General features: G+C 34.8%; 3 protein-coding genes across 3 annotated transcripts; all 3 read left to right on the top strand.

The window, feature by feature from the left end:
* Positions 1-569: 569 nt before the first annotated feature.
* LOC107848179 (probable F-box protein At1g65740) lies at positions 570-1379 on the top strand. Its single transcript, XM_016693207.2, has one exon. It carries the CDS (start codon positions 570-572, stop codon positions 1377-1379), a length of 810 nt encoding a protein of 269 aa, XP_016548693.2.
* A 985-nt stretch (positions 1380-2364) lies between these two features.
* On the top strand, positions 2365-4657 carry LOC107852177 (F-box protein At2g26160-like). Its single transcript, XM_016697240.2, has 3 exons — positions 2365-3403; positions 4221-4407; positions 4537-4657. The coding sequence occupies exons 1-3, from the start codon at positions 2365-2367 to the stop codon at positions 4655-4657; spliced, it is 1347 nt and encodes a 448-aa protein (XP_016552726.2).
* A 6055-nt stretch (positions 4658-10712) lies between these two features.
* On the top strand, positions 10713-18367 carry LOC107864529 (monodehydroascorbate reductase, chloroplastic/mitochondrial). The gene is made up of 17 exons (XM_016710928.2): positions 10713-11029; positions 11119-11296; positions 11631-11730; positions 12728-12805; positions 12970-13041; positions 13290-13408; positions 13689-13773; positions 13909-13998; positions 14416-14517; positions 14609-14698; positions 14861-14941; positions 15807-15878; positions 15952-16046; positions 16134-16222; positions 16314-16376; positions 16531-16571; positions 17924-18367. The coding sequence occupies exons 1-17, from the start codon at positions 11020-11022 to the stop codon at positions 18044-18046; spliced, it is 1488 nt and encodes a 495-aa protein (XP_016566414.1). The 5' UTR covers positions 10713-11019; the 3' UTR covers positions 18047-18367.
* The last annotated feature ends 1495 nt before the right edge of the window (positions 18368-19862 follow it).

Raw genomic sequence — 19862 nt, 5'->3', positions numbered from 1 at the left:
GCAAAAAGAATTCTCCATTTATCTGTTGAGGGAGATGGGGCATCGAGGGAGAGTTGTAAGGTGAGAGGCAGAGAGATTTTCAGAAAAAAGAAGAGTGAACCAGAGACGTCATTCTTGGTGCTCTCTTCTCTTCTTCCTTTTGTAACACACACAATTCTCACTGACCTTCACTCACAAGACACACTCACAGATCATATTCACACAACACTACAAAGCACACGGACGTAAAAGGGGGAAGAAGAAAGCCACGATTGAGCCCAAGAGGGCTAAAACAGTGAGAAAAAAGATAAAAAAAATGGACTGAACATCGTCGATCTCCGATTGGAACAGTGAATCTGTGAGAAATCCGATCACTATCCAGATTTACCTGTGATACTATCGCCGGAATCAATTTTCGTATATTGATTTGGCAGATCAGTCTAAAAATTTCCAAAATTCCTTCGTTCCTCTTGATTTCTGGGTTTATCTGGTCTAAAAGAGTTTCACGCGTATTCCTCCCAGAATTAAGAGGGGTGTTAGAGATTTTTCCAACCAAAGGGTGGCTTTGTACCCTGTCGCACACTGGAGAGATGACCTTGTTACATCCTTTCTCTCGCACCAATATACCACTTCCCTCAATAAATGGCTTGTTGACATCACGTAGCGAATATACTATTAAGGAAATAAGGGAGCACTACATAGACCAAGGTATCTTATCTGCCAATCCTTCTGATACTTCAGATTATGCATTGGTGGTGGTTCGTCACCATTTTGCTATGATGTCCTTTTGGCGACCTGGAGATCTCAACTGGACCAAAATTAACTTCAAGAATGATAATCTCTACAATGTGGTTTATTTTAAGGGACAATTTTATGTACTCACTTTTGATCTCGAAGTTTGGGTGTTTGATATTGCCGAACCAATTGTTAAGCCACGCTTACTTGTTCATCAGCTTAGCCGTTCCAACAACTCACGGAAGTTTTACCTAGTCGAGGTATCTGGTGCACTAGTCATTGTGACTCAATCAGATTATTGGAAGGCCTCTGACGACGGTCATGGGTATTATTACAGCATCCGTACCATTGAATTTAATATATATGAGGTTGATGAAATCACAGGAAAATTGAACGAGATTAACACTTTGGGAGATTCGTCAATTTTCTTGGGCCGCAATGGAACAACTTGTATTGACTCCTCTAGATTTACGGCAGGAATCAAGCCTACTTATATATATTTTACTAATGTCTATGGACCATATGGATACATGGGGGCTTACAACATTAAAAATGGGTGTATTGAATCCTTGTGCCCAGAATTAGAATTAGAATTATCATTAGGTTCTAATCGCCTGTCAACTTCTTGGGTCACACCATCAGATAATCGGCGAATCAAATCGTGAAGAATTATTGTTTCTTTTTAGTGCAGTTATTTGTTGTTTTTTTTCCAAATCACCATTATTAAGTTAAATTGATCTACTCATTTTCGTTCTGTGTTCCTATTGAACTTATTTTGATTGACTTGGGTTGCTTTAATTATTTATTTATGAACCAAGTGAAACATATTGCTGTACCCAAATTCATATTAAAGAGGGATACGATAGTTAATTAGAATAGGAGCACAGCATATCAACTTTTGAAAGTTAAATAATCAGAATAGGAGTGGGGAGTGGGGTTTGTAATAGATATTTTCTCTAGTTCCGTTTTTCAGTTTTACTTTCTGTTGATTTGCAAAGTGCCTACCAACACCCCATTTTGAAAGATATATATTTTTTTTTTCGTTCAGAGAATTCAACCTTAAGATCTGAGAGAGGGTGAATTTGTTTGTGTATTTTTTGTGGATAGGATCTGGGGAGGGCTAAATTAGTGTGTGTTATTTTTTAAAAACTTGGTCATTAAACTTTGATTAGATTTTCCTTAAAAAAGAAAAATACCAACATGGGTGGATAGGGCTGCTCCATCCTTAAAAGAGGTCGAGCGTTCGATTCTGGGTATGGAGAAAACTCCGTTGAAAGCGCTGCCACCTTAATGGGTCCTGTAACGCGCGATCCGGATTAGTTGGGGCTCCAATGCGGGCATCGGATGGGAAACCAAAAAAAAAAAAGATTTTCCTGTAAGAAGTTTTTAATAAGAAGGGTAAATTTGATCACAAAGTATGACGCAAGATATATTTAAACAATTTTTTGAAATAATAAGGTAAATTTGACCCCAAAATTATTATATTTAGTCAATTTTCAAAATAGATGAATAAATTTGACACTTTTTCCTAAATTAATTCTATAAATACCCTCGAATTGTTTTTTTCATGTAGCCCTAGCTACAATCAACCCCCTACCCCGCCACCCTGCTATCTTCCTTCAATATTCCTCTTTTTTTTTCCTCTAAGCTATGGTGAAATGGGCAGAATTGCCGAACGATCTCAATGCTATGATTGCAAATCGTGTTAAAGTGTTGGAAGATTTCATTGCTTTTGGCGCTGTTTGTACTTCATGGCGAACTGCTGCCACAAAGGATAATTTTGACGCACTTAATTCTCCCCAAGTTCCATTGCTAATGCTGCCTGATAAAGGTGATGATTATCGAGAATTTTACTCTCTTTCCAAGAAAAAAGTTTCACGCGTATTCCTCCCGGAAGCTAGAGGGCTGCTAGAGATTTTTCCAACGAAAGGGTGGTTGTGTACCCTGTCGCGCACGGGAGAGATGAACTTGTTGCATCCTTTCTCTCGCACTAGTATACAACTTCCCTCGTTACATGACTTATTGACTTCACATGGCGACTATAATATTAAAGGAATAGGGAAGCACTACATCAGCCAAGTTATCTTATCTGCCAGTCCTTCTGATACTTCAGATTATGCATTGGTGGTGGTTCGTTACTATTTGGGTGTGGTGTCCTTTTGGCGACCTGGAGATCTCAATTGGACTAAAATTAACTTCAGGAACGAAAGTCTGTGCAATGTGGTTTATTTTAAGGGACAATTTTATGTACTCACTCGTGGTCTCAAAGTCTGGGTGTTTGATATTGCCGAACCAATTGTTGAGCCACGCTTACTTGTTCATCAGCTTAACCGTTCAAACTATAGCCCAGCAATGTTTTACCTAGTCGAGATATCTGGTGCACTACTCGTTGTGACGCAATCTCTTTATTATCAGAATGTCCCTGATGGTCCTGGGTATGGTGACCGTACCATCGAATTTAATATATATGAGCTTGATGAAACCAAAGGAAAATTCAATGAGATTAACACTTTGGGAGATTCATCAATTTTCTGGGGCCGCGATGAAGCAATTTGTATTGACTCTTCCAGATTTATGGCAGGAGTCAAGCCTAATTATATATATTTTACACGTGTGATTGGGTCGCGTGGATACTATGGAGGTTGTGGTCATGCAAGAGACATGGGGGCTTACAACATCAAAAATGGATGTATCGAACCTTTGTATCCAGAATTAAAATTAGCATCAAGCCTGCCAACTTGGGTCACTCCATCACATAATTAGGGACTCAAATTATGACGAATTATTCTGTTTTTTTTCTCCCAAATCATCACTATTAAGTTAAATTCATCTATTTATTTTTGCTCATGTTCTTATTGAGCTTATTTTGATTGACTTGATTGTTTTGATTATTTATTTATGAACCAACTGAATCTTTTGGTATGGTCAATTTTAGAATTCACACAACAATTTGATTCTCGTCATGTTTTTGGACGTTTGAAAATAATGAATCTAATATAGTAGGAAATGTTGGGTATGTGCACACGGAAGCATTGAAATTTGCATGCAAAATAAAATACATACTAACATGAAAAAGCTAAGGTTTTCCTCAACCTTTTGTTGAGTAATATAACTCAAACATTGTACTTTGATTACTCGCTGGGGTAAGTAATTATTCAAAGAACTTAAGTTTTGTACACAATGTACAAAATATTTAATTATGCAGGTCAAGTATATATTTTATATACTGACATTACATAAAACTAAACTCTTCTAGAAGAGTTCTCCTTTTCACCGAAAAAAAGTTTTCCAAAGTCCTAATTTTGCTCAGGCACAATATGCACCACAAAATTAGTTGATAATTATTTTCTATTATGAAAATTTTTTTTTTTCATGGTCTGAATTAGTTATAGATACCGGTTAGTTAAATTAAATTACTATCATCAAATTATTGTTAAAGTGATGGCGAGCTGCTGCAGAGACAATTAATTCACCCAAATTTCCGTTGATAATGCTGCCTTCTACAGGCGATGATCATCGAGAATTTTACTCTTTTTCCAATGGAAAAGTTAAAAGCGTATTCTTCCAGGAAGTTAGACGACGGCTTTTATCATCGAAAGGGTGGCTGATCAGCCCCACACCAGAGGCGGCGAAGTTGTTGCATCCTTTCTCTGGCACAAGCATACAACTTGCTCTTTACATGATCTTGAAGAAGTTATAGAAGCACAATGGTACTGGATAGATCATGCTATATTATCTGCCTGTCCTGATACTTCAAATTAATTATGCACTAGTGGTTAAACTTTTTGGTTTGTTAACTTTTTGGCGACCTGGAGACTTCAGCTGGACTACCATCAGCAGCAACAAGGAATTTGATACGATGGTTTGCTGTAAGGGAAAATATTATGCAGTTGATAATGCTTTCGATGTCTGGGCGTTTGATCTATTGGCGAACCAATTGTAGAGCTACGGTTACTTGGTAAGCTTAACCCTGCCATCCGCGACGAGGCAGGTTACCTATTCCTCGTTGATATATCCTATGCACCACATATTGTTGTTTGGCGGAATGGTGAGAATTACACCACTGCATTTCCTGTATATGAACTCGATCGATGTAACCAATGCTAAAGTGACCGAGATTAACACTTTGAAAGATTCATCAATTTTGTTGAACAACAATGAATCAACTTGTGTTGACACCTCAAGGTGTATAACAGGATTCAAGCCTAATCATATATATTATACTAATGAGGTCACATGTTGTGGTAATGGAGATATATATAAAATTTATGATGAGGACACACGTTGTGGTGATGCAGCATATATGTGGGCTTACAGTATTAAAGATGGATCTATGGAATCTTTGCGCTTTTGAAACTCGAAGACGATTAGGTTATGGTAGCCACCCAACTTGGGTCATGCACACCATCCTATAATCAACGACTCAAATCATGAAAAATTGTTGTTTCTTTTTGTTTATTATAAGTTGATCTATTTATTTTCGTCCATGCTCTTATTGAACTTATTTTGATTGACTTGGTTGCTTTGATTATTTATTTAAGAACTAACTGAAACATGCCGTCTGGAGCTCATTAAGAGAATTTCTTCCATTTGTAGGAAGTAAATCCTACACTTTGATTAAGTGCGGAGGGATCTCATTATTTCATTTCATTCTTTGGTGTTCCAACTTTGGTTATGTGATTGCAACATATTGCTGGTCCCAAATTCATATTGTAATTCTGATGCAAGACTTTTTGCATATATACTCCAAAATGATCCTCTAGTTGTACTTCTTTTTCAACATTATATTCCTTTGAGTGAAATAACCACAATGCATCACTCAAACCAAATTAAAAAAATAAAATAAAAAAGGTTGTTGTCGTGTTATAACTACTTTTTAAATCTATAATAAAAGGTTGCAGGTTCGAGACCTAGATATGAAGTTGCATGTGTTAGTTAATGCCATTCCAATGTTTTAATTGTTGGGTTCAATTGGTGTGCATGGAAAATGGAGGGACACAACCCTTCGAGGAAAAGACATATTGTTTCGAAAAAGGGGTGACTGTTCGGTCAGCTGTTCAGAAAAGACATGTTGTTTTGGAATGGACAGACATGACTATTGATACACCTTTCCGATGAACCATTGCCTCCTTTCCGAAGAGGTACTTCATGGCTATATAAACCTGCATTTGTTCCACAGGCTTAGGATTAAAATTTCTGCATAGAAAAAAACATTTCTCTTGCTTCTAAAAACCCTGTGTGATCATCTCCCGTTGAATGAGTTTGAAGAAAACCAGAAAGCTTGAGGTACCACTACATTCTAGTTATGAAGCCATTTTATCCTGGAAGAAAAATTCCACAACCTCGGGAAGACACTCCGTGAATACGGAGGATTTGGCTTATTTTGCTTCATCTTTTTTCTTTAAAATAAAATAACATACTTCTTTGATAGTTCATATTGAACTTGTGTTGAAGGTGTTGAAAAACTTCATAAGTGTTCTTAATTTAATCTTGAACTTATGTTGAAGTTGTTTTGACATAATACAGATTGTGTACCCGAAACAACACTAATTTGGCTTAGGCACAATGTGCACTACAAAATTCCTCCTGTGAAGCTCCAACATCTTCTGTATTCTGTATTTTGCTCCAACATCTTCTGTATTCTGTATTTTGCTCGGATGTATTTTGTGGTGGGGCCCTTCCTCAGATCCTGTGCATAGCAGGAGTTTTAGTGCACCGGACTACCCTTTTTAAGTTATATAATCCTAATTTGTCCTGCAAGATATAATTAATGGATGTTAGATACGCAAAAATAAATTTAGATTAAAAATTGAAACTATATTATTCAAAATGATAAGTTTCTTAAAAACAATTCATCTTAAGTTGATATTTAGAGTTTCAAACTGTAGTATATCAAGTATATTGAAGGATGACGAACTATGTTCCTTGCACACATCTTTTTAAAATCTGAAATATAAAAAAGACAAAATAGTTTAGTGGACCTTGTACTATGTCCGTTTTATAATGTCTCCTATTTACATGTTTGTCATCTTAACCCTTGAATCCACTAAAAATTAATATTTTAAATTTTTTGACCGTTGACCGGATCTATGTGACATTAAAATAGTTGACTAGAATAAAGTGCGTGATTACACACATGTGAGGTGCGGTGAGTATATTTTTTGATCAATTTTATATTAAAATAATTTAAAAATAAAAAAGCCTCAGTCCCACGCCACCCAAAACCTTCTTCTTTCTTCATTCACCATTACAACCCCTACCCCACTCTTTTTTTCTTTGCTTTCTCTCTCAATCCCTTCCCTCTTTGAATTCCTTTCTTGATTTCTCTTTACTCTGCCTTCATTTTTTTTTGCATCTTCTCCGATTTCTCCCCTTTTCCGCTTAATTTGTTTGTGTGGATCTGTGAAGAGCACTTAGTTGAGGTGCATTAATACCAAAAGGAATTGTTCACTAATTCCAGCGATAGTTCTCAGAAATTAGAAAACATTAAGGCGATGGTGGATGCAATTTCTAATGAACATTGGGCTGTGGTCTTAAATTTTTTTGCAACATGATTTTGAGCGAGTCTGATTTCAGTGATTTTTGTGTTGAATTTTCTCAAGATTTTGAAGTGGGTGTGATTCAAGACTCAATTTTTCTCCAATTCAAGACTCGATTTTTCTCAATATTTGAAGTGGGTGTGATTCAAGACTCGATTTTTCTCAATATTTTGAAGTGGGTGTGATTCAAGACTCGATTTTTCTCAATATTTTGAAGTGAGTGTGGGCTGTAATTGTGGGGGTGAACCTGAACTTTCCGATGAATCGCAGCATAATCAATGTCAAAAGAGTTTTGGGGATGTGAGGAGTATTTTGGTGTGTGTAGATTGCTGTGTGTTGTGTGTGTTCCGTTTAGTGTGTGAGTGTGTGTATTTATTCTTATTCAATGGGAACAACTTGGGGCTGCGATCCCCTGCAATGGTGCTCTGTGTGTGGTGGTGGTGGAGACGGTGAAGAAAGTCTCAGCCCCCACCATTTTAATTTAATTTTTTCGAATTCTCAATTTAGTTTTTTTTTTTTATTTTTTAAATATTTAATTTCTTATGTGGCATTTAATGTAGTACTTTAAATTATGTGGAAGCTGGTGTGGAATTTAATACTCTATTTAAATGACGTTGCAGCTGATGTGGAGGCAAGTGTGTTACACACACTAAAATAGGATTTAAAATATTATTTTTTAACGAGTTTAAGGGTCCAAATAATAAATATGTAAGTAAGAATATCACATAATAAAACAGATATAGTCATTTTGCCATATAAAAAATAACGAAGAAATAGCTACCATGAATTTCGTTTCGTTGATGATAGTTTTAAATTGTTTCATTCATAGATGCTGGTGATTTGCGCTTCAATGGTATTGAAGAAACTATAATGACGAAACAAGAACGGTGAAATAATCCTATTTTCGATGAGTAAGACAGAATCCTAAACTAACTCTGTAAAATAAATTTTAGAATTCTAGTTGCCTTGTACTACTATATTTAATATTTATGTTTTATAAAATAAAGGTCAAAATAATTGAAAAAGTTAAATGGAACGAGATTAACACTTTGGGAAAATCATCAATTTTCTTGGGTCGCAATGGAGCAACTTGTATTGACTCTTTTAGATTTACCCCGTAGGATTTAAGCCTAATTATATCTATTTTACTCGTGTGATCGATTCATATGGGTACTATGAATGCGGTGATGGAAGAGATATGGGGGCTTACAATATTAAAGATGGACATATTGAATCTTTTTATCCCGAATTAGAATTATCGGAGACTCAAGTCATGAGGAATTGTTGTTTCTTTTTAGTTCAATTATTGATGTTAAGTTGATCTATTTATTTTCGTTCATGTTCATGTTGAGCTTAATTTGATTGACTTGGTACTTTGATTATTTATTTAAGAACCAACTGAAACATTTTGATAAGCAATCTTATTAATTAACAATACGAAGAAAGAATTATTTATAGCGAAAATTAAAGCTCAATAATTTTGTGTAATCTAGTTTACAAAATATATATACAATCTATGTGCATAGGTGGTGTATATATACTTCGACCATGTTGGTAAATTAGATGGCCGAAATGTATATTTGCGTAAGCTTTCCTATATACTTTATACTAAATTTACATATTATACATATAATATACACACTATTCGTAACATATACAATCAAGTGTATATGTAGTGTATGTTTAACCCCATGTTTGGTAAACTCGATGACCGAACACTGGCGGAGCCAGAATTGACACAAGGGGGCTCACAAGTAAATATACGAACTAACCAAAGGGGGTTCGACATCTACTATATATACATAAAAAATAATTTTAATCATGTATATACAATATAATTTTCTATCGAAGGGTTTACGGATGAACCCCTACCTTATATGTAGCTCCGCCCCTACGACCTAAGTGTACATCCACATAAATTATCCTTATTTATATCATTCAATATGTTACCTCAATTTACACTAGTACCTATACCGTTTTGTTGCCAAAAGTTTTTCTAAGTTGTTATAATATGCCAAACGAATGAAGAAAAATTATAAAAATCTCTCTGGTTATCTTTGAAATACATTATCTTTTTAAAATTTCTTATTCGATATTCAATATCCGTATTAAAACTCAGTTTTATTCAATATCGCGCATTGCATGACCTACTTTTAGGGGTCTGACTAATCCAAAATCGCACATTGCAATACTCACTTGACTAATCTGAATTCACAAATTACATACATCTTTCATGCAACCACACTCCTAATATGATTTTTCCCATTATCCAGGCTCAAATTCAAGATTTTTAATTGTACATTTTTATCATATACTGAAAATTTATAAAAGAAATACTATAAGAAAATGGGTAATTTAGTGCACTAGACCTCACACTTTACATTAGAATTAAAAAAAAAAAAATCAAAACACAAAAGATTATCATATACAACAACTAAATTCGTGACCTGATGGCGCTTGTCTAATAATAACTTTACTGATTTTCCGATCACCTTCCAAACTTAGCTCGCAACCATTTCTTGCATCTGCGTTATTAATACATATTTGTATAGTCAAAATTTAGAATACATATGACCTTTGATTCTCGTCAAGTTTATGAACACTTGAAATACATTTCAAAAATTCTCATTCGATAGTAAATATCCGTTTTAAAACCTAATTTATCCAATATCGCGCATTCCATGACCCATTTTAGACAGGGGCGAATTCAGAATTTTTACAATAATCATTTGATTAATCTGAATTCACAAATTACATACATGTTCATGCAACCACACTCCTAATATGATTTTTCCCATTATTCGACCTCAAACTCGAGATTTTTAATTGAACATTTTTGTCATATACTGAACATTTATAAAAGAAATACCATGAAAAAAAAATAGGTACTCTAGTGCACTAGACCTCCAAAACACCAAATTTTGTTATATGCAACAATTAAGGCCTCACTTGATCACGAAAATCATAATTTTTGGAGTTGAGTTGAAGTTGAAATTGAAATCGGAGATATGTTCGACTATGAATATAAATTAGAATTATTGTCTGGTAACCATATTGGAGCCCCGACTAATCCGGATCGCGCGTTGCAGGGCCCATTAAGGAGGTAGCGCTCCCAACAAAATTTTCTCTATACGCAGGATTCGAATCCGAGACCTCTAATCAAGGATGAAGCAGTCCCACCACTGCACACAACCCATGTTGGTTATGTAATAGAATTGTGTTTTTGGGGTTTTTTTTCCACCCGATACTCATATTGGATCCCCAACTAATCTAAATTGGAATTGCTTTTAAAATTTATAAGAGAAGTTGAAGTTAAAAAATTTCACTTTTTCTAATATAATTTTAAATTGTATTTAAAATTCTCATGATTAAATACTATTATTTTTATGAAAATTAAATATTTTTTTATTAAAGTAAAATAATTTTCTAAAAATAATTAATGGCTACTAAATTTGTGATCTCGTGTTACTTATCACTATTCCGCTGACCTTCCAAATTTAGCTCGCAGCCATTTCGTGCATCTGCGTTATCATCTTCAAACACTGACACAATTTCCATAATAAAAAACGTCCCTTCTGTATGAGTCAATAGCCATCACGATATTTTTTCGTCGTGACGTTTCGGCCATTCCTAGAGCCACAACAAACACCAATAATTAATCAACACTAATAGTACAGTACATGTCAATTTTATATTATTATTATTAGTTTCAGATCACTTCTCGGATTCTGACTAGCGAAGCTTTTATGCACCAACCTTTTTATATATGTCTTCAGGTTATCACTTCATCTACGCTTGTCACTACAATTTTTTTCTCTCTGAATAGTAAATTTTGAGATTATTTATTTTTGTGATTTATTAATAGTTGCTGTTCGGAGAATAATGGCGGGGAGTATGCCTAATACGATGTCGTTTAAGCAAGGACTTTCACTCTGGTGTCCTCATTCTGCTTCATTGAATCGGATTTCGAGGAGTTCGATTCCTTCTAGAAGCTTCCGGAGATGTTTCGTTACCGCTTCTTCTTTTGCTAATGAGAATCGAGAGTGAGTTTTTCACTTTTACTTGCCGTATAATACTTTCTATATAGTTTTTGAATATTTAAATTTTAAGTTTAAAATATCAAATTAATCTAATCTAGTTTAACTTTATAATGTTAAATTAATCTAATCTAGTTTAGCTTTAAAATGTTAAATTAATCTAATCTAGTTTAGCTTTGAAAGTTAGTCAAATTGTCTACAGATAAGTGAAACATAACAACTATTTTGGAACGGAGGGAGTAATTGATGCTCTCGTGTTTGATTTCGATTTTTATGTCTTTTTTTTTTTTTTTTAAATGTGAATAATTTTGGTGAATTTGAAATGTGGATGATTTTGTAGGTATGTAGTAGTTGGAGGAGGAAATGCAGCTGGATATGCAGCTAGGACTTTTGTTGAGCATGGACAAGCTAATGGAAAGCTATGCATTGTCACCAAAGAGGTACAACACTCCCTTCCAATTTATGTGACACCGTTTGAGCATTGTGAGCATCGCATCTCATATCCGACTAATTGTGTAGCAAAATATTACTCACTTTGTCCCAACTTATGTTGCATCGTCTGACTTGACACAAATTTTAAGGAAAAAAAAAGTTAACTTTTGAAGTATTTGGTCTGAAATACTTCTTGATCATTTGTATGGCTGTAAATCGTTTCATTAAGGTTAAAGGGGAATTTTAAGGTTAAGTTGTTTTCAATTGTAGATAAGAAAAGTGACATTCTTTTTGTGATATACTAAAAAGGAAAGTGTGCCACACAAATTGAGACAGAGGGATTAGAACTTTAGGCGTGAGTTGTTTTTAAGTTTTTAGTGCATTTGTATTTTGCGGATGGGATTTGTATGTTAGTGTAGAGATAAGTGTGAAATTTAGAGAATCTCAACTCTTTAGTTGTCTTAGAGGACAAATTATTAAGAAATAGACCCAAGGATAGGAATGGACATAGAGGATTTATGAGTTAAACTTAACTAGTTTTGACATGAGAGTGTAGTACTTCCTCCATCTATTTTAATTTGTTTGTCTGGTTTGACTTCGTACATAGTTTAAGCAAGTAAAAAGACTTTTAAATCTCGTGGTTTTAAACCAGAGATATTAGAATGTACCGAAATGTCCTTTAATTTTGTTGTCTTAAATATGTCACGTTGAAAGTTGGAATTATAGAGTTGCCAAAAAAGGAAAGAGAGATTTTTTTTGAAATGGACTGAAAATTGAACTAAGACAGATAAATAAACAGAGGTAATAGTTGTTTTTGATATTTTGTCGAGTATTAGTTGAAATGTTGAGTGAAACACTTTTAGGTCGTTCTGCCCTTTGAGCTGTTCGAATTGTGGAAGCTTTATAAGAAGCTAATTGGTTGGATGCTTGAAACGGTTTAGGATCTGTTATCTAGCTTAAGTTGTTTTCATTTGAAATAAAAAGTTCCATTTTGTTCTAATGCAGCCATATGCACCATATGAACGTCCAGCATTGACCAAAGCGTATTTGTTTCCTCTGGACAAAAAGCCGGCACGTTTACCGGTGAGCTTTAACTAATCATTTTAGGATGATTTGGCGTGTATGTTGAAGTTTGAAAATACCTACATCTTTTGTGAGATTTGCAAAACTTTATAGCTTCTCTATTATTGTTAATGCCAAAAGTTCAGGATGTTTTTGAGGAATACCATTTAACTGTATAATTTTAGGGCTTTCACACTTGTGTTGGCTCTGGTGGTGAGAGGCAAACTCCTGATTGGTACAAGGAACAAGGGATAGAGGTAATGCATTTTTGTCTAATCTATTGCAGTGCAACTAGTACTAGTGTGATGTAATTATTATGTTCTTTGGTTTACTAAAATGAAAGCATGGTAATCTATTGAAGATTTGAGAATAGATGTACCAGTTAGGAATTCCAGGACAGTTTGAGAGGGAACACAATCACATTTTGTTCTTACTTTCATTTCTTTATCAGTCATTCTGACTATCAAGTAACTCTATTTAAAGATAAATGTTTACGTTTTTCTAGATGCTGTATGAAGATCCGGTAACAGGAGTTGATATAGAAAAGCAAACCCTGACAACAAGTTCAGGAAAGCTGCTCAAGTATGGTGCCCTTATTATTGCAACCGGGTGCACAGCGTCCAGGTAACCATGCTTGCTATACTAGAGCACTGCTGATCCAAACCTGTTATTTATTTTGCAATAGGAATTCTTGATAGATGAAAAGATTAGAATTTGCATTCGACCACTTGTGCCTTGGTTCAATAAAAAAGATGGACCAGAATAAGTTTTTCTTTTCCTTTAATGAGCATCATATTTTCCATTTACTGTATTATGTTATTGGTCTAATTTGTATAAACTGATATGCCCTCCAATCCTGATTAAAATGCCAAACACACAATCATTTTGTTTTAATTACTTTCAGATTTCCTGAGAAAATTGGAGGAAATTTACCTGGGGTTCACTATATTCGTGATGTGGCAGATGCTGATTCACTAATATCCTCACTGGTAAGATCACCCTCATTCCGATGCTTATAATTGGTCTGTTGAATTTTAAAGATACATCACATAACTTTTGTATATGGATGGTCTTCTGTAGTTATATGCATGATATTATTCCCCATCTATATTGTTTTATTTTAGGGGAAAGCAAAAAAGCTTGTAGTTGTTGGTGGTGGCTATATTGGAATGGAAGTTGCTGCAGCTGCTGTAGCTTGGAAACTTGATACAACTGTGAGTTTTCTTAAATGTTTTTTCTTTTTTCACTTTGTTAAATAAGAAATGCTGTTGTGAGAAAAATTAATAAGAAATGTGAATCCAAGAACCATGTTTGCCTATTTCATTTGTAAAACTAAGTTGCACATTTGGTAGATAAATTGCCATATAAGCAACACCTGTTGGTGATAACTAAGGAATAATAACATGTAAAGTACCAATATGTATGTTTTCTTTTACAAGCCAAAAGAATTCCGTGATCCTTTCTTGGATTGATGAGTCCTATGTTTCAAGAGATAGCTGAAGCATGTTATCCAGTTTATTACCTTACAAATAAAGCATTTGATTTTTCTTAATTCTGAGGTTTAAAACTTGCCTGCATTTGAATATGGTACCATTACGCTCCTGTTTTTACTAACTTTGTTGGGAACATAGATAATTTTTCCAGAAGAGCATCTCTTGTCAAGATTGTTCACTCCTTCCCTTGCCCAAAAGTATGAACAACTCTACCAAGACAATGGTGTCAAATTTGTCAAGGTTCTCCTTCCTCTTTCCTCTCTAGTTCTGTTGTCAGTCTACCTCCTTGCTCAACCTATTTGATAAGCTTCTGACACTGATCTTTGCCCAGGGTGCTAAGATAAAACATCTAGAATCTGGTTCAGATGGCCGGGTAGCTGCAGTTAAGCTTGAAGATGGATCAAGTATAGAGACAGACACGGTAAAACAACGATTTCTCACTTTCTTTGAAGTTCTTCTTATAACCGAGAATTGGAATACCTCATATGATAGTGTGATAAAGAAGTTGAAAAGCTACAGTTTCAAAAAAAGATAAAGAAGTTAGAAAGCTCAAGTCATTTGCATATCCATTATGAATTTGCAGGTTGTTATTGGTATTGGAGCAAAACCTGCTGTTAGTCCATTTGACATGGTTGGCATAAACAACACTGTTGGTGGAATAGAGGTCAGCCCTCTATTTATCTCTCTGTTAGGATTTTTCAAATTGGGGACCTTCCAAATCTAGTTAGACTATATGGCTAAATCACTCTCCTAATTGCAAAATGGTTATGATCTTCCACCAAATTATGCTATGCTACAAGTTGGAATGGTGAATCAACGAATCAAAAAAAAAGTGCTTCAGAGTTTGTTCTCTATTTAATCATTTCTGGACAGGATGTCTCTCAAGATGGTTGATTCTATTAAGATTCAGAATTATTTCCTTGTATTTTCTTTGATCTGCTTAGCTAAGCTTCCGTGAAGCACATTAATTGTATGGTCTACAAGTAGTCTTAACTACATCTGAAAGTAGGCATAGTCTAATACATTCAAGGGTAGGTAGTGAGTTATGTTTCCATTCCACGAGTTAAATTTATTCATTCAGGGCAAATTGCTCCAACTCATACTTGAGTTATGGTTTTGTTGCAAATACACACATGAAAATCCTTTGAATTTGTCTGTTTCCGTCTGCTAATCCAAGAAAGGATAAGAAAGTGGGAAAATAAATTTTCCTTTTCCAAAGACGTCATTCAGTTTTCCAATTGAAAAGTGAGAAGGTTATAAATGGCATATTACTCCTGATCATCAGAGCCCTTATGGCTCTTGACAATGACGGGCTGTGGTAATACCAGAGAGGAAGTTGGTTCCAGGATTAAAGAGGATCTTTTAATTGTGCCAAATGATATTAACTCTTCTGTGAATCCAATCCTTCTAGTGTTGTTTCTGGGCAAACCTGAGAAACCTGATGGTGCTTCTTTCTATTAACATACCTTCATAAGGTAAGAGCTTGATCTTAATTCTTGAATGGTTACACTTCAATATTTAAAATTCAGGTGGACGGCATGTTCCGAACAAGCATACCTGGAATCTTTGCCATTGGAGATGTTGCAGCATTTCCGTTGAAGGTTAGATCTTCTGACTAAGTTCATACATTTTTTATGTTTTTGTGTAATGAGTTGACCGATGCTAACCGTGCAGATATATAACCGCATTGCACGGGTGGAGCACGTTGATCATGCTCGTAAATCTGCGCAGCATTGTGTTAAATCATTGCTAACTGCACACACGCACACGTGAGTTAATCCAAGTTCAGTTCAGAAGCAAGGATAAGCTTATTTTCATTGAATCTTCCTAAATCATGTATTTTTCCCTGAATGTAGGTATGACTATTTACCATACTTCTACTCAAGGGTTTTCGAATATGAAGGAAGCTCTAGGAAAGTATGGTGGCAATTCTTTGGTGACAATGGTAAGAATATTTTTGTTGCTTTCTTGATAATGTCCAAATACTTGGATAAACAGTTCCACAGTTGGTATTGATGATACCATCTTATGGACAGTTGGGGAGGCCGTTGAAGTTGGGAATTTTGATCCAAAGGTTGCAACATTTTGGATTGACTCTGGTATGAACTCTATTCCTTCTTTTTGTATGTGTTTGGTTGTGTAGGTTATGTTTCTTCCCTGTTCCTTTCTTTTTAAAGAGATGTATTTCAAAAAGGTAATACTAATAATAAATACAAGGCAAAAGAAGAGTGATATAAGCATATGTCTTTGCAGGTAAGCTGAAGGGGGTTCTTCTTGAAAGTGGGAGTCCTGAGGTATGCACGCTTCCAAGGATGTTCTCATGCCAAATTTAGCAACTATCTGTAATGGTCTATGTACATATATATGTTCAAGTTGCATGAATGTCTAAAAATTAAATGTTTTCCTTGCTCCTCACATCTGACCTTTAAAACCATCACTCTAACACCCTAACTGAGAAAAAAAGCGACTTATCAAGGAAGCATCTGTTTATTTTTGTTTATTTTTATCTACAGGAAAGTGATTATTTGTGTTGCACCAAAATTTTCTAGTTTTAGTAGGTCATCCAATTTTTCATCTGACCGTAAAATAAGTACCTCTCAAATCAATGTGTATAATATACTATAAAGTATGAGATATATGAAAATATATTATAGCAAGGAGAAATTAAGCTAATTGTGTCGGAAGTGAACTCATCTATGTGTATCATATGCACGGTTGATTATTTATATTACTACTAAATACATTTTTCTGTGTGGTACTGTGTGAAATAGCTATGGTTTCCTACCATAGCCATATTTCTTACTTCCATCTACAAGAGTTTATCTCTGCTTTTAGCTTAGCATGCATTAGGATTTTGTGAACAATGTTTTCCCTTAATATGATGCTACTTAAACCATCTAACAGGACTTGTCACTTATCTTTTCTTGTATATGGAATTTGGGTACGCATATAATCGTACACAATATAAATACTTCATCTTGGGAAGAAGTCATGCATGTGCCAGGAGTGCTGGAAAAATAAATTAGTTTCTGTTACTCCTTAGACAAATATATATGTTTATCTGCAGACTACATAGATGTCAAAAGCTCAAAAGACAGCGCTTGTACTATCTATCATATCTCGGCTTTGAGTTAATGTTAAGCTCCAGCAATATATAAAATCATACTATAATAATATAAAGGCTCCGTCATAGTGGCATCAAATCATCTCTTGAAACACTTGCATCTCCACCAGAACACATTGCCTCTCTCCCCTTTCTGAAACACCATTGCAAGCATGAGAAGTGCATCAAGCATCTTTTATCTTTCCTAGAAGTTCACTGGTCTTTTTGAACTTTTGCACAAAGAACAATACGCTATAAATATTCTACCCATTTAGATTGTCTGTAATGTTTGTCTGTGCTTTCCTTTCTGGAAGAGAAATGAATATAAGTTTGTCCCCTACCTAGAAAGGCAAGATTTCACTTAATTTTTCTCTTATTACCGGTTCTTTACCGATAATCTTTATCATTGAGTGAAAGCATGATTGTCTCTGTCTTATGGTATCTAAAATTTTATTACTGGATCGCATGTGTCCTATGTTGCCTGGAAATTATATTACTATGTGAGACTGATGGTTTTAAATGATCTTTCTTGATTCGTTTCAGGAGTTCCAACTGCTTCCAAAACTTGCACGGAGCCAGCCCTCTGTTGACAAAGCCAAACTTCAAAATGCATCGTCAGTGGAAGAGGCTCTAGAAATTGCTCAAGCTTCCTTGACTGCAGTTTGATCATCAGTCCACCACCACCCATGGAGAGCATCCTCTCGCACAGAACACCTATTTTTCCAGATGACAATTTTCCCGAGTCTCTTGTTGTGGTATTGATCTACCATTTGGCGATTTAGGCAGCCTGTAAGATATGAGAGAGAGGGAGAGCTTGGTTTGTTGTCAGCATATTAGAATGATAATAAGACACCTGCAGAAAAATGGATGAGAGAGAGAGAGAGAGAGTGCATGCGTGCACACTTGTTTATCGTCATCATATTAAATTTTTAATAAGAATACCGAGAAAAAAATGGATTTCTAACATGAATTTAAACGGTTATGGTATGTCTGCTTCCTGTGTATTACATACAAGCTCTCTTTAACATTGATTTCCAGGTTCATCAGAAAGGTTGAATGCTTAGACAAATTTTTATTTCTTCGACGATTAAGATTCTGTCATGCAACTTGATGCATTTGCACATATGATAATGTCTACGCTGTTGTGCTCTGCTTCAAACAAGGTTGAAGAGTTCAATGATCTGAATAAGTATAGTCGATCTGAAGCTCGAATGAAAGGAAGAAGAATGTGTTAGTATTAGGCTGATGAGTAGCAACAGCATTACTATTTGCTAGTGAACAATTTTCTTGACTAGTCATTTTGTTAAATTATAATCAACATGTCAATCTGAATTAACATTACCAAAAAATATTCATGATAAAAATTATTCAGAAGTTGTATTCATCAACCAAATATATATGACGTAGACTTGATGAGTAAACCCAGAAGATTGATCCACCCAGAAGATTGATCCATTGCGGCCCAAGAAAATTAACGATTCTCCCATTGTGTTGGTCTTGTTACATTGTTGGCCAGATATATGATCAAACTGAACACACTGCATGGCTTTGCAAGTGGTTTGGGAATTCTAGGCCCTGCAATGTTCAAAAATCAGACTTGGCCAGTGTGTGTTGGTGCATAAAATTTTGACCCTTACTAACAGTCCAGTTAAGGTCTCCAGATCGCCAGAAAGACAGCTAACTACCCTTCCCAAAGCGGGAAGTCATCATTACATAATCTAATGGACTGACAGATAAAGATAACTTTGTTTATCAAATAGAACTGAATAAAGTCTTAACTATTTTTGTTCATGTAAAAATAACTGAATTTCAATCATCTGTAATTTCGAATATTGTGTCGAAGTTTGATTTTGGCTACGCTACCACATATCCAAAGTGGATAAATATACAAGAAGTTTTAAAAAGCAAATATACTCATTAAACCACAATTAATCGTATATGTTCCGCTTTATTTTATTTTATACGACCCAATTGTCATTCTCAAATTACTTATAGAGATAGTAATTTTATATTTATATAATTATTAATTTCTATTTACCTTTTAGACAAGAACACTATATCCATATGATTGACTAGTTAAAAAAAAAAGTGTTTACCTAAGTACTAAGTCAACCACATATCTCTTCATTTACTTCCCAATAGAAATTTAGGTACCAATAGTATTTTATTTTTATGCCTCATGTATGGTCATATTTTATTTCATGTTGACTTAAAGTTTGTTAACGCACCTATCAACAGTATTTTTAAAGTATAATCTGTCTGGAAACTTATACCAAGTCAAAGCAACATTAAAATTTCAAGGAAGATGAAAGAGACTGGTTACTTTAACTGACACAGTTTAGATGAATAAAGGTATTCAGATGTCAATCTTAAAATTTCAGTATTTAGCTGTCAGTTGATGTCAAGTTAAGGTGTTTATCCATATATTATGTAATTAATGTGCATTGTAACATCTACGTGGACCAAGGCCAAGTGGATGTGA

The sequence above is a fragment of the Capsicum annuum genome, chromosome 1 (assembly GCF_002878395.1).
Source record: "Capsicum annuum cultivar UCD-10X-F1 chromosome 1, UCD10Xv1.1, whole genome shotgun sequence".
Lineage (NCBI taxonomy): Eukaryota > Viridiplantae > Streptophyta > Magnoliopsida > Solanales > Solanaceae > Capsicum > Capsicum annuum.
The sequence above is the reverse complement of the archived record's forward strand: the minus strand, read 5'-3'. Positions and strand labels throughout refer to the sequence as shown.